This window comes from Cricetulus griseus, chromosome 6, assembly GCF_003668045.3.
Source record: "Cricetulus griseus strain 17A/GY chromosome 6, alternate assembly CriGri-PICRH-1.0, whole genome shotgun sequence".
In the NCBI taxonomy this organism is placed as follows: Eukaryota; Metazoa; Chordata; class Mammalia; order Rodentia; family Cricetidae; genus Cricetulus; species Cricetulus griseus.
Genome location: NC_048599.1, coordinates 89,187,144 through 89,200,501, shown reverse-complemented (window position 1 = coordinate 89,200,501; position 13,358 = coordinate 89,187,144). Strand labels below are relative to the sequence as shown.

The 13,358-nt window shown below is 35.8% G+C and overlaps 1 protein-coding gene across 1 annotated transcript; it reads left to right on the top strand.

Moving 5' to 3' along the window:
- Nucleotides 1–11,969: 11,969 nt before the first annotated feature.
- On the top strand, nucleotides 11,970–12,917 carry LOC100769581 (olfactory receptor 8H3-like). The gene has a single exon (XM_027421180.1). The coding sequence runs from the start codon at nucleotides 11,970–11,972 to the stop codon at nucleotides 12,915–12,917; it is 948 nt and encodes a 315-aa protein (XP_027276981.1).
- Nucleotides 12,918–13,358: the final 441 nt, after the last annotated feature.

Here is a 13,358-nt window from a genome sequence, read left to right as displayed (position 1 = left end):
ATCCTTGTAGGTCTCTGGAGATCTTTCTAGTTCCAGATCTCTTCTCGGACCTATAGTGGCTCCCTCTGATATGGTATCTCTCATCCTGCTCTCTCTCCTCTATTCTTCCCCCAACTCAATATATCTGCTCCTCCATTTCTTCTCCTCTCCTCTTCTTCTTGTGCTCTTATTGTGGCAGCACCCACTCCCCTACCCTCATGCTCTCAATTAGCTCGGGAGTTTATGCACTTCCCATTCCTGGGGTCCATTTATCCCTTAGAGTCATTCATGATTTCTAGTTTCTTTGGACTTCCCAGTTTCTTACAGTTTCATACTTTATGCAATTCTTAATATGCATTCTGCTGAAGGGAGAAAGAAAATCTCTCCATGTGGCTTTCACATTACAGGAGTGTCTGTTTACCATGGGACAATTCTTTTCATGTCTGTGCGACCCAGTTCCAATGATGACTTGGAACATGACATACTTGTGTCTACATTTTACACTACTGAATCCTGTCATCTGCAGTATGAGAAACAGAGATGTAAAACAGGGAATGAACAAACTTTTTGAGAGAAATTTGTTCATAATTAAAGTAATTTTTTTAAAAATAAAATAATCCTAAAAAGTGCTTCCCACTGTGAGTCCGTATCTTAGAAAGAAAAATCTTAATTAGTTTTGTTAATAATGCCTAAGATCCAACATGTTAGAATATGGTAGAGCTAGCTTGTTTATAGTACCTCTGTTTCTTCTTGTCAAATAGAGCAATGAAGATCATCGTTCACATAGCTATGGATAAATTGAAACACAGGTTTATTAAAATACTATTGATACATATATTGCTCTCATTCAGCTGATTTTTCAGTTGAATTCATGTCTTCAGGAGTCTATGCTTTGGAGTTTTGTTTTATAGGTTGTAATAAGTCCTCTTCACCCACTCTAAATTTCATATGTCGTTCTTTAGTTATCGTATTCCCTAGTTTTCATGAAAGTATATATTATCTCCTAAAGAACTTAGGACAAACTAATCACCAATGTGAGTTTCAAACATGTACAACTTTAGCCATATATCTTTTATCTTTTTCTTTATTGGTTTTGGATTTTTCCTTTGGTTTTTTGAGACAGAGTCATTCTACAAATCACTGGCTACCCTAGAAATAACTTTGTGGATGAGGCTAGCTTCAAATTCAGAGAAATCTGCCTACCTCTGCCTCCTGAGTGCTTAAACATGTAAGCCACCATGACAGGCTAGTCATAGATTTTTAAATTTATTATTCAAGGGTTTCATGTCCAGCATTCCATAAAATAAATCAAATAGAAATAAACCCATATGAAACTAAAGTAAGCATACTGATATAATATGTATATTCCATATTTTAGGAAGATTCTATAATTGTGAGTTTCCCTGTGGCTTTATCAAATGTCTTTACTGGAAAGTATGCCACTTCATGGCCATTCATATGGATATCAATCACAACTTCTGCTCATTTAATCATTCTTATTCCATTATGTCTCCCCTTTAAAGACACAATACATAGCATCATTTAAGGTAAGAGCTCATCTTATAAATGTAATGTACTCAAAGATATGCCACCATTGTTTTTCATGTTATTACATTTTGAGGTGAGTATTGTGGAAGAAAAACTTTCTTAGTTCATTTTATTAATATTTCAATCTTAGTAAACTCAAGTATTAGCAGTAAACCAGAAATATTTTATTTAGCATTATGTGATAGGGTGTCATAATTTAGCTAGAATTTAAAATTTTGGAGGCCAGCTGGGAAGTGGAGGTGCACACCTTTAATCTCAGCACTCAGGGGGCAGAAGCAGGTGGATCTCTGTTAGTTATGAGGCCAGCTTGGTCTACAAAAATGAGTTCCAGGACAGCCAGAGCTAAAGAGTGAAACCATGTTTCAAAAAAAAAAGGTTTTGGAGGCAATGTTTCAAACAAGAAATTATTAGCTGTATTGTTGTTTTCATATAAAAAAGTATAGTCATTTTCAAGGAAATAAAAAGAATGACAATGATCATTCATATATATATATATATATATATATATATATATATATATATATATGAATTTTTAGCAAATTCATGAGGAACAGAGACTCAGTCACTTTTCATCAAAATTCCAACTATCTCCTTTTTTCCCATCAGTATCCTAGAAACCAACTGGTCTTATGAAAAATCTTCATGGCTAGCTATTTAGTATGCAAGTTCTCCCTGACAATATTTTTAATTTAATAAAACTTTGCTCTTTTCTCTCATCTCAATTCTTTCTTTATCTATAACAATTCTATGACTCCCTCTGTCTTAGGGTATTTTTCTAAATTACTTGAAATATTCGAATGCTATCTAAAGTTTTTAGTGTGTTAAAGCTATAGTCATAATTCACCCTTAGCAAAATGCGATAAAAATGTGTCAAAGACATGAATACATCATCTGATATTTTGATGTTAATAAAGGAATCATTATAGAAACTGCATGTAATCCTAGCTGGCTTGGGATTATTTCTCACTCCCCATTCACACATCAACACTAAGGCATCTGAAGACTGAACCCAAATACCATTAGCTGAACCTTGATCTGATAAGTCAAGGTTAAAATAAAATGGAGATCCAAGCACCCACTCTACAAAAATGAAACAGATTTCTGTACTGAGAAACATTGCTGAAAAAATCCAGATCCCTTTGTCTCAGTCCCTAAACAAACAATATGAGTTACCAAAGAAAATGTGAATTACTTCTAAAATTAGTACCCCCAATAGAAATGATAATTTAGATGACCCACAAGGTAATGTGTTTCAAATAGGAATTGTAAATATTATCAAAGAATTTAGATAAGGCAGGATTAAATGCCAGAATGAATATAACAAAAACGATCTAGTTGAATGAAGTAATGAAAATAATCTACGGTTTCAAAATTAAAGTTTAATAAACAGACATGTTGAAGAAAGGGAAATCTGAAAACTTGAAATGGAAAATTTAGAATCAAATAAAAAAACTAATTAGAAATCCTCAACAGTAGATTAGATAAAGTGGAAGAGAGACCATCAGGTCTGGAAGATATGGTAGAGTATTTGGATCATTTAATTAAAGAAAATGTTAAATCTTTTAAAAACCATGATTGGAACCATGGATTTTTTTAACCTAAAAATAAAAAAAATACCAATTCTACAACTCATAGTATATACAGAGGAAGGAAAGTAATCTCACGTCAAATTTGCAAAAATAAAAAAAAAACAGTATAATAAAAATTCAAAATTTAAGACACCTGTATCTAGGTGCAAGAAGCATACAAAATACTAAACAAAAAGGAATAGAAAAGAATCCCCCCATGTCATATAACAGTCAGAATAAAACATGCTTAAAAAAACATAGAAATACCTACTCTTATATAGAGTCAGACCCATCAGAAAGAACAAGGGCTGATTTGCTGCTGATGACTTATAAATCCATAGGGATTTTGCACAATGTTGTTCAAGTTACGAAAGATCACAGATGGCACAGACTGCTATACTCATCCAAAAAATGTCATAACCAAAGGAAATATAAAAACTTAATGCCAAATTAAAGGAATTCATAATAAATACGCCAGTACTTCAGAAGATACAAAAAGTAATTCTTGTGTCTGAAAAGAACATTAAATACACAAAAATTCCATGAAGAATAAATGAATAATTTTGGAACAGTTAATCAAAAGAGGTTTATGAAAACACCCCAAAGTAGTGAATATCAACAATGGTTGAATAATAACTCTTAATATTGATGACCTCTACTCCCTATTAAAGAGATCAGCCTAGTATGTTGCATGAGAAAACAAGTTCCAAATTTCTGCTACTTTGAAGAATCATCTCATAATTAATCATAGACACGTTTGAGTAAAAGGATGGAAAATAAAACTCCAAACAAATGAAATGACACAATACAGTGCCAATGGTGGGAGATCTTCAATACACCATGCTAACCCATGGTAAATCATTAGGACAAAAACAACAACAACAAAAAACCACTGGAGTTAAAAAGTGTTCTATTTCCACCAGAACACTAAAGGGTACAAAAACTGCTGTTTTCAGCAGTTATTGTAACAAGGTTCAAAAATGCTTAGCCAGATTAAGCAAAAGTAATAAAATAAAACAAAATTTACTAAGATCAGAAATGAAAATGGAACCATTAGAAAAGAGTGACATTCAATTCTGAAAGTCATAAGAGCATACTTTACAGAGGGAAGGGCAATAGAGTACACAGTTATGGATGACTAGAGATGGGGATACTGGAATGGGCTTATTAAACAGAGAAGCTAAGGGAAGATCAGATAAGGGATATAATACAAGAATACTTAAATAAAAAGAAAATATTTAGGTGTCATGTGAAAAGCTACAACAGTAAGAGCTTTTCAACACATATAGATATTTCAAAGGAATTTAAATGGAATCCTCAAACAGCAGAAGAGAGAAATCCCCAATTAAACATACCTCTCTATAAAGTAAAACTTCCAATATCAAGCATGAATTAAATATAATTTAGTTCTTAACCAAAGCGGCCACAGAAAATCCTCAAAATTACCCAGGTTATTACCAAGGCTCTTGGTTACATTCCCCTAAATGATGGTAAGGCCATATTGCTGAAGGGAATGCCTACCTGTCATGGGCCTAGGTGAAAACCAAACACTATTGTACTGTTAAAGTAACACAGCAATAAAATTATTACTAATTTAGATCCAGCTATACGCATAGATCATTTTCGCACTTGCTCAGCTATTATTATAGAAACGTCCTCTTGCATGTTGTGGGAACTGTTATTCCTTTTTTTAAAATTAGAAATGAAGAAGAGGTGCAAGATGAGACATGAAACTATTAACCAGTTTATTATGGGCCCAGGAAAGCTAGTGAGAGAAACATAGAAGAGCAGGACAGAGAGTGAAGAAGACAGAGAGGCAGAGACAGAGTGAAGCAGAAGCAGAGAGAACAAAGCAGGGAAGTTGGAACTTTTTAAAAAATTTTTATTAATTTTTTTATTAGTTCAAATTAGGAACAAGCTTGCTTCACATGTCAATCCCTTCTCCCTCCCTTCCCATCCCCAACTCTCCTCCTAAACCTCTACCTGTCCCCAACCCCATCCACCCTCCACTCCCCAGGCAGGGTAAGGCCCTCAACAGGGCTCCCCAAAGTCCACCACATCATCCTGGGCTCTCCTCAATGTGTCCAGGCAGAGAGTGCATCCCTTCACTTCACTTTGGGATGGGCTCTCAAAATCCCTTCTTACACCAGGGAAAAAATACTAATCCACTACCAGGCCCCACCTAGAGTGTAGAGGCCTCCTCATTGACATCCATGTGCAGGGGTGTGATTCAGTCCTGTGCTGGCTTCCCAGACAGCAGTCTGGGGTCCATTGTGCTCCCCTTTGTTCAGGCCAGCTGATTCTGTGGGTTTCACCAGCCTGGTGCCAACCCCTTTGATCTCCATTCCTCCCTCTTTGCAAATAGGTACAAGAGTTCAGTTCAGTGTATATCTGTGGATATTTGCCTCTGCTTTCATCAGCCACTGGATGAACACTCTAGGATGGCATAAAAAGTAGTCATCAGTCTCATTATAGGGAAGGGAATTTAGGTTATCCTCTCCACCATTGCCTAGACTTTTAAAAGGAAGACTGCACATGCTCACTGAGATTCCATGCATGCCCAGGGGCCTCAAGCAAACCATAATGCAAGGTGGGTGACCTGGTGATGGCAAGTCCCTGTGCCTGGCACACTGTTGTCAGGGGTGGAGTCTGTCTCTTAAAGAGGTAGAGCCAATTAGCATTAAAGCCTCAACCTTACAGGAATTAATAAAGAGATACACATTTAGAAAATGGGGGAAGAATGAGAAATTTCATTACAATCACTTGTAAATGAGATGCTTTTATTAATCCTCTTTCCTTGGGTTTCAGGGAAGTATGCAATAAAAGCAGGCAGAAATATTGTAAGAGAGAAGAGATGGGTGTTACATAGAAAGAGTGTCTTCAAGACACAATAGGACTGATGCATTGAGACTGTGATAGCACTCACAGAGCCTGGAGAGGTTTAAGCCAGTTACAGTTTCAGCCCTTAGAAGTAGACACAATCTCACATAAAAACTCAGAGTCAGATATATACACAAATGCTGAACGGTCAGAGAAATAAAGAAGCCAGCTACAAGAGAGACCTCTTACCTCTACTGAATCCTAAGACCAAAGAGGAAATTCTATCCCTACTGAATCCTCAGTCTGAATACCATCTCTAGAAAACCTCAGACTGAATGTGATGAACTCCGGTCTCCTCCTGCTTTATATTCATTTCTCTGCCCAGCCATATCACTCCTGTCTCCATCTCCCCTCCCTAGTGCTGGGATTAAAGGTGTGACCCAATACATTTGATGCCCAATGTGGGACACAATTTCATGGGAAAAAGAAAAGCTGCTTGCCTGCCTGTGGCTTTCCAGTCATTGGTCCAGACTGGAGCTGCATGTGGGGCTCCTTCTGGAGTCACCATACTGCCAACTAGGTTCTTCTTTCTTTTCTCCCTAAGCCTCTAAGGAAATTTGGTATTCTCTTTTTTTGGGTAACACCTCTCTGTAACAAACACCACAGGACCTAAACTTCAGAGGCACCAGGGCTCCAAATGTTCCAGGACTTACCTGCAGCTCTCACCACATATGCTGCTTCAGCACAATCCCTTGTGTAATTTTTAGACATCCATCTCCCTCTCCCATGTGCTGTAGGCTAGACCCTCTCTCCTCAGCCTGCCACTCTCAGCTCACACCTACATGTTAGCTACTGCAGCTATTCTGAGCCAGGCTATTCACAATCAGTTTTCTCTAATCATATGTACTACACAGCCTTAAGCTCCACCATCTTTGTCAGCAGATTTGGTAATCCAATTGGGGAATTCTTAAAGAGGGAATTAGTTAGAGAGAGAGTTTTCTCCCACATTAAATAAAGGGAGACACTATTATAATGGAGAGATTTAGGTCTCTATATGCTAATGCACTGGAAGGTTTGAAAATGGAATAGGTCTTATTGCCAGGAGAGGGTGATGCAGGCCTTTAATCCTAGCAATTGGAAAGCAGAGGAAGATGGATCTTTGTGAGTTAGAGACCAGCCTGGTTTACAAGAGCTAGTTCTAGGACAGGCTCCAAAACTACTGAGGGAAACCTTGTTTGGAAAGAGAAAGAAAATGGAACAGTCGGATGAGAGGATAACTAATTTTAATGGGACTTATATAATGTTTATCATTTTTGTTTTAGCACTAAAAACGTTGGTTAATATGAGCCCTAGATACAAATTTTAGAAAAACTAAATAAAACACATCATAGAGGTATTCAGACCCAGACAGAGTAATTTAATGGAGAACCAATTTCAGCATTGCATTATAATGTTGGAGAGCAAAATGCCTAAGGTTTTCAACCAACCAAACCTAATATATCTAGCCACCCTATAGGAACTGCCAAATTCTGATATCCCCAAAGCTGTTTAAGTGCTCACTGGAATCATATGGAAATATTTAAGGAGATTCAAGGAGACATGGCATGCATTCACTTTTTGTGAAAAAGATGTTAAACTTGTGATCATCTTGTAATAGTATTATCCCTGGAGCCTAGTTCTCAATTAAAATGGAAGATCTGGTGGAAAGATGAGGGTAAGATAATTGAATAATGAAGCAGGGCTAGAGGTATGGAAATATCCCAAGACAAACTTCTTGGAGAGGTAGATTATCCTGATGTACAAAGGCAGTTTCTGTATGATGAGCTTGCCCTGGCTGTATGCCAAACAGCAGGTTTGAATGCTTGGGACAAAATTGGAGAAGCAGTAAAGAAATTGAGTCATTTACTAAAGTTATACAGGGCTTAAAGGAAGCCTTCATGGATTTCTTACAAAGACTGAATTCAGCAATAAATAGAATGATACCAAATTCAGAAGCTAGACAAATAATAATTAAAATCTCTGACTTTTGAAAATGTTACTTAACAATGCAAAGGGGTAATTAGGCCATTATAAGAAAGATCAACACCCTTGGAGGAATGGATTTGAGATGCATTCAGTACTGAATCTCATGACCACAATGATGCTTGGATAGGAGAGGTGATTTTAAGAAGTTTGAAGAAAAATTGAAATGTCAAGTATTTCAATTTCAGTAAACAAGGTCACCTAAAAAGGGACCGTAAGCATGCTGTTCCTAGAAACGATGTGTTTTTTTTTCTAAGCATAATTCAAACAGAATGTCCCTCTCTTTTGAATTATGCAGAAGGCATGGCAAAGGCAGGCATTAGACTAATGAATGTAGATCAACAAGGGACATCAAATGTAACCCTTGGCCATCTGGTAACTCCTTCAGGGCCCTTTCTGTCATTTCTCACATTTTTTGGAACTTGTGTGCATGGACTTCCTGCTTACTCAGGAATTATTATTTCCTCCTTGGGTCTCTGAGTGATTTAAAGCTAGATAGTTTACCAGACTCAGAAAATAAACTAATTAAAGAGGAGTAATGTAGGGGAAGCTGTAGCCACGCCTGCTTAGGGGCTGGCTAAAGGTGTGCCTGACCATGCTTGTGAGGTCATGGTCAAGGTGACGTAGAGTGAGAGTTGGTCAGGTGGCTGGTTTCTGGTTGCGTTTTCACTTTCAGCTTGCTGTACAGACTTCTGCCGCACCAGCTGGCTAGGTCCCTCTGTAAGTAAGGCTTTTTCCCTATTAAAATCCCTTGTAATTCTACCTGGCTCCATATTGGTAATTTCCCGCTTTAGAGTAAAGTGTATAAAGTTGAAAGACATTAAAAGATAATTGTGATAATGCAAATAAGAATAGAAAGTGAATTAAGTACAATCTTTTGAATGCACACAGATAGGATAGATGAGCAAAATCAGCATGAGTATCAGTAGCAGTAACAAATGTTGTTGTTTTACTACTATTACTACTAGTACTACCTCTAGTGATACCAATACTACTGCTACTAATAAATAACTCTTTTGCCTTCTGTTCCCCGTCCTCCTTGTCCTTCTTCTTTTCAAATAGAGACAGTGCTTACTCCAGCTTATAGTATATCATCATAGCAAGAAGATATAGTGTCAGTAAGAAGAGCCGGGAGACACAAGCAGGAGGCAGACTGGTCATATTTCATCTGCAGTGAGAATCAAAGAAGGAACAAGAAGTGGGGCAGGATGTAAATCAAGTCCTGCCTACCCTAATCTTCTTCCTATAGAGGCTCTACCTCCTAAAGCTTCTATGACCTCCCAAAATAGCCCCACCAGCCTGTGTGGACCATTTCACATTTAAACTACAGCACTGTCAAAGCTTACGAAAGTCACCTGATAATAGAGAAAATAGGAGATAAAAACAAAGCATACAGCAAAATGCAAAAAGTAATCCCTCCTTAAAATTTACTTATATTTAAACTATCCATTTAAATGGGGGGGATTTTGGAAGCATGCTTTTTTTTAGCTTATTGATATTATAAAATAATTACTTAATTTTTTTCTTTACTTGTCTCATTCCAGACAATTCCATAAACCTGCTTGTTTTTTTAAATTCATGACCTAAGTTTTAAAAACTGTTTCATATATATATATATTATATATATATATATATATATATACTGTTTCATATATACATAAATAAAAGCAATATGGTCAATCTATAAAATACCATTTGTATGTAGGTTTTGAGAGCTGGCCATTGGTATTGAAAACAACTGTGATTATGTTCCCAGGAAAGATAAATTTCTCCAATTTTTAGTTGCCTTCAGTTCTTTGAGGTGGGCTGAGTCCTCTTGGGCTTTCCCTTGTACTTTAAGCATGTTTATTATTGTTGTAATTGTTCAGCTCATGTTTAGAAATCTGTGTTGACAAGATTTCATGTGTATAGCTTCTGACATTCATTGTAGGCACAATCTCACAGCAAATACTCAGTTCATCTGGTTCCTATAAACAACCTGTCACCTTATCATCAATAATCTTTTAAGTTTAAGAGTCAGAGGTATTTTAGAGATTCATGCATTGTGACTTGGCTCTACATCTGTGTTTTTGATTGTGGGTTTTTGAATGGTCTATATCTGTTGGACAAGGACCTTTCCATGATAAGGGTATAGAAAAATAATTAGGGTGTAGTTAAGAATTATTCTGGTTTATTAAAGTTTTGTTGTAGGTTTTTCTCCAAAATACATGACTTCACTAGACCTAAGTAACTGTATAGCTGCCTAGGACAAGGGCACAGATTCTTTCTTGTTAAACCAATCTAAGCGGGGTGTTGGTGGCACACACCTTTAATCCCAGCACTTGGGAGGCTGAGGCAGGTGCATCTCTGTGAGTTCGAGGCCAGCTTGGTCTCCAGAGCGAGTGCCATGATAGGCTCCAAAGCTACACAGAGAAACCCTGTCTTGAAAAAACAAAAAATAAAATAAAATAAAATAAAAATAAACAAATCTAAAATCCAATTCAAGAGCTGTTGGCTACTGTAAAGAAATGTGTGCCACTAATGCACACTTAAGTTTTTGCATTTTTAACACTTGAAGAATTGTTTCTTTAATTTAGATTTTTTCTTTATGAAAATTTTACTACTCTACAATCACAGTCTCATTGGCAAGAAAATATATCTAATTAACAAAAATTCCCTCTAGTCACACTACTTATAAAGCCCTGGTGTGAACAGAGTATCATTTAAATATTATAATTTATAAATTTAATGAATTAAAGAATATATGAATAGATATATTACAACAGAAAAATAACACATTTTCATGTACTTCTTTATAATATGCCCCAGGAAAAGAAAAACTTTGCTGAATTAGTTCTCTGACCTCAGCCCTTGAAGCTTGCCAAGAAGATTTTCTTAGAAAGCGCCCCTTGAGAATGACCATGTTAGGTGATGCTCATGACTTTACCTGATAAATGCTGGGGACATGAAATAGAGACAACAGACAAGGACTGCTCTGCTCGAATTCACAACTGTTCTTGCAATAAATTTGGTCCATAACTTCCTTTTAAAATTGGTTTTGACAAATAACTGAGTAAAGTGTCAGGGATAATCCAATTTACAATCAATTTATAATCCAATTTATAATCAATTTACAATCTGAATTTTTTTCAAATGAATTTACAAGGAAAAGGAAAAATAATGCAAAGGAAAAGAAAAGCTCTAAGACTGACAATTTCAGATCCTTAAACTGATTTTCTATTTCAGTTATGAGAAAATTAGGGAGCTGAATATTGTTAGTCACATGATATTTAAAATATTTTCCCTCCAATTTTTCTAGCAACTTTGGTACCCAAGGTAAGTATTTTCAAAGCCGTGAATGCTTGTACTGACTAAAAAAGATTATATTTTAATATGTAAGTGTACATATAATTTGACCTTTACAGATGTATCATCAGTATTCTGGCAAACAGAGTTGGAAGAAATATATAATTTTATTTAAAATATATTTTGAATTATAAGCAGAAAGTACTTCATCTTTATTAATAGCTGTTTGTCTTAATGCAGCCTATTGCAATTCAGTAAAAAATAATTAGAGTTGATTGACATTGGGAAACGATGCACTAATTTTGTTTTCTGTCTTTGATCATTAAATGTGACATTTCATTTAGACTTACTGGAATAAAAGTATGACTAAGATCTTTGGTGTCTTACATTTTCAAAATACTCCTAGACTTTACATGGATTGGCTCTGACTTCACATAAGTTAACTGAATTTTCTGCAACTTCTATTTTCTGAATAGTCTGGAGATAATAGTAAAACATACATGATAACATATCATGCATATTAAACACATAAATTTTTTAGATTAAATCAAGTTTTCTTGGTATTACAGCACATATTATCATTTATGATATCATAATTAAGTATTACTTTGTACTTCTATTTGGAAATCTGCCTACAGTTCTGTAGTATTGTTACAAAACTAAAGTAACAAACATGTTCAGGAACATCTATGCCATCATATGTCGTTTACGTTACCTTTGATTTCTCATCATTTAGGGTCATTCACTATGAACACCTGGAATTGCACAAATCATCCTGACTTCATCCTCATGGGACTGACAGATTCTAAAGAGATCCAGCTGGTCCTCTCTGTGTTGTTTCTCCTGATATACATGGTCACTGTGCTAGGGAACATAGGGATGATGCTGATCATTTGTCTAGATGTCCACCTTCACACCCCAATGTATTTTTTCCTCTTCCATCTATCGTTTGTTGACCTCAGTTACTCAACTGCCATCACACCAAAAACTTTAGAGAACCTGCTGACTTCAAACAAGAGCATTTCCTTCATAGATTGTTTCACCCAAATGTACATTTTCATTTTTTTGGCAGGTGTTGAATGTTTTCTGCTTTCCTCAATGGCCTATGACCGCTACATTGCTATCTGCAAACCTTTACACTATACAGTTATTATGTCTTCACGATGCTGCCTTGCCTTCCTCACTGGGTCTTACATGACTGGTGCAGTGGATTCCTCTGTTACTGTTCTTAGTATGATTACACTACATTTCTGCAAGTCCAATGTTATCCATCACTTTTATTGTGACACATCTCCACTTTTATCTCTGTCCTGCAGTGACACACATATAGTTGAAACAATTATATTCATTTTTGCAGGTTGTACCGTTCTTGGGTCCCTTATTACAGTATCTGCATCCTATGTGTCTATTCTTTCTACTATTTTGAACATCAATTCCACTTCAGGAAAGCAAAAAGCCTTCTCCACTTGTGCCTCTCACCTCCTTGGAGTTACTGTGTTTTACAGTACTCTGATCTTTACCTATTTAAAGCCACGTGAATCCTACTCATTGGGAAAGGATCAAATAGCTTCTATTTTTTACACTATTTTGATCCCCATGCTAAACCCATTCATTTATAGCCTCAGAAACAAGGAAGTGAAAGGTGCTGTTGTTAGACTAATGAAGAAGAGACAAGGAAGCAGGAAGTTAAGATAAGAGCTTTGCTAAGCAGTCAGTCACATTGTTTCCATTTGTATACTTTGGTGAGTGTTTTTAAAATTAGAATTAATTTTATTTATTCTATTTTTCTCGGTCTTTTCTCAAACAGACTTAGGTTGGGAATTCCCTGGAATATGGTTTTAGATTTCAGTTTCCCCGGGTGAATTTTACAGAACACATATTAAACACATGACTTTTTATTTTAAGGAATATGTATTTACAAAAATAAGAAAATTTGTTTGAAATAATCAGAAGCATATTATATAAAATTTCATACTTATTGAAGACTTAGGTAAATATAATGAAAAGAAAATTTGGACAATGGCTATACTTTCAGAACTCATTTAATTTCCTATTTGTTAGTAATTCTTGAGAAGAAACTATATTTAGATTTTATTTTTTAGTAGTTCAAGGTAATAATAATCCCAGGTATATTTG

Coding starts and splice junctions, on each gene's coding strand:
- LOC100769581 (XM_027421180.1), top strand. CDS start 11,970: ATGAACACCTGGAATTGCACAAATCATCCTGACTTCATCCTCATGGGA.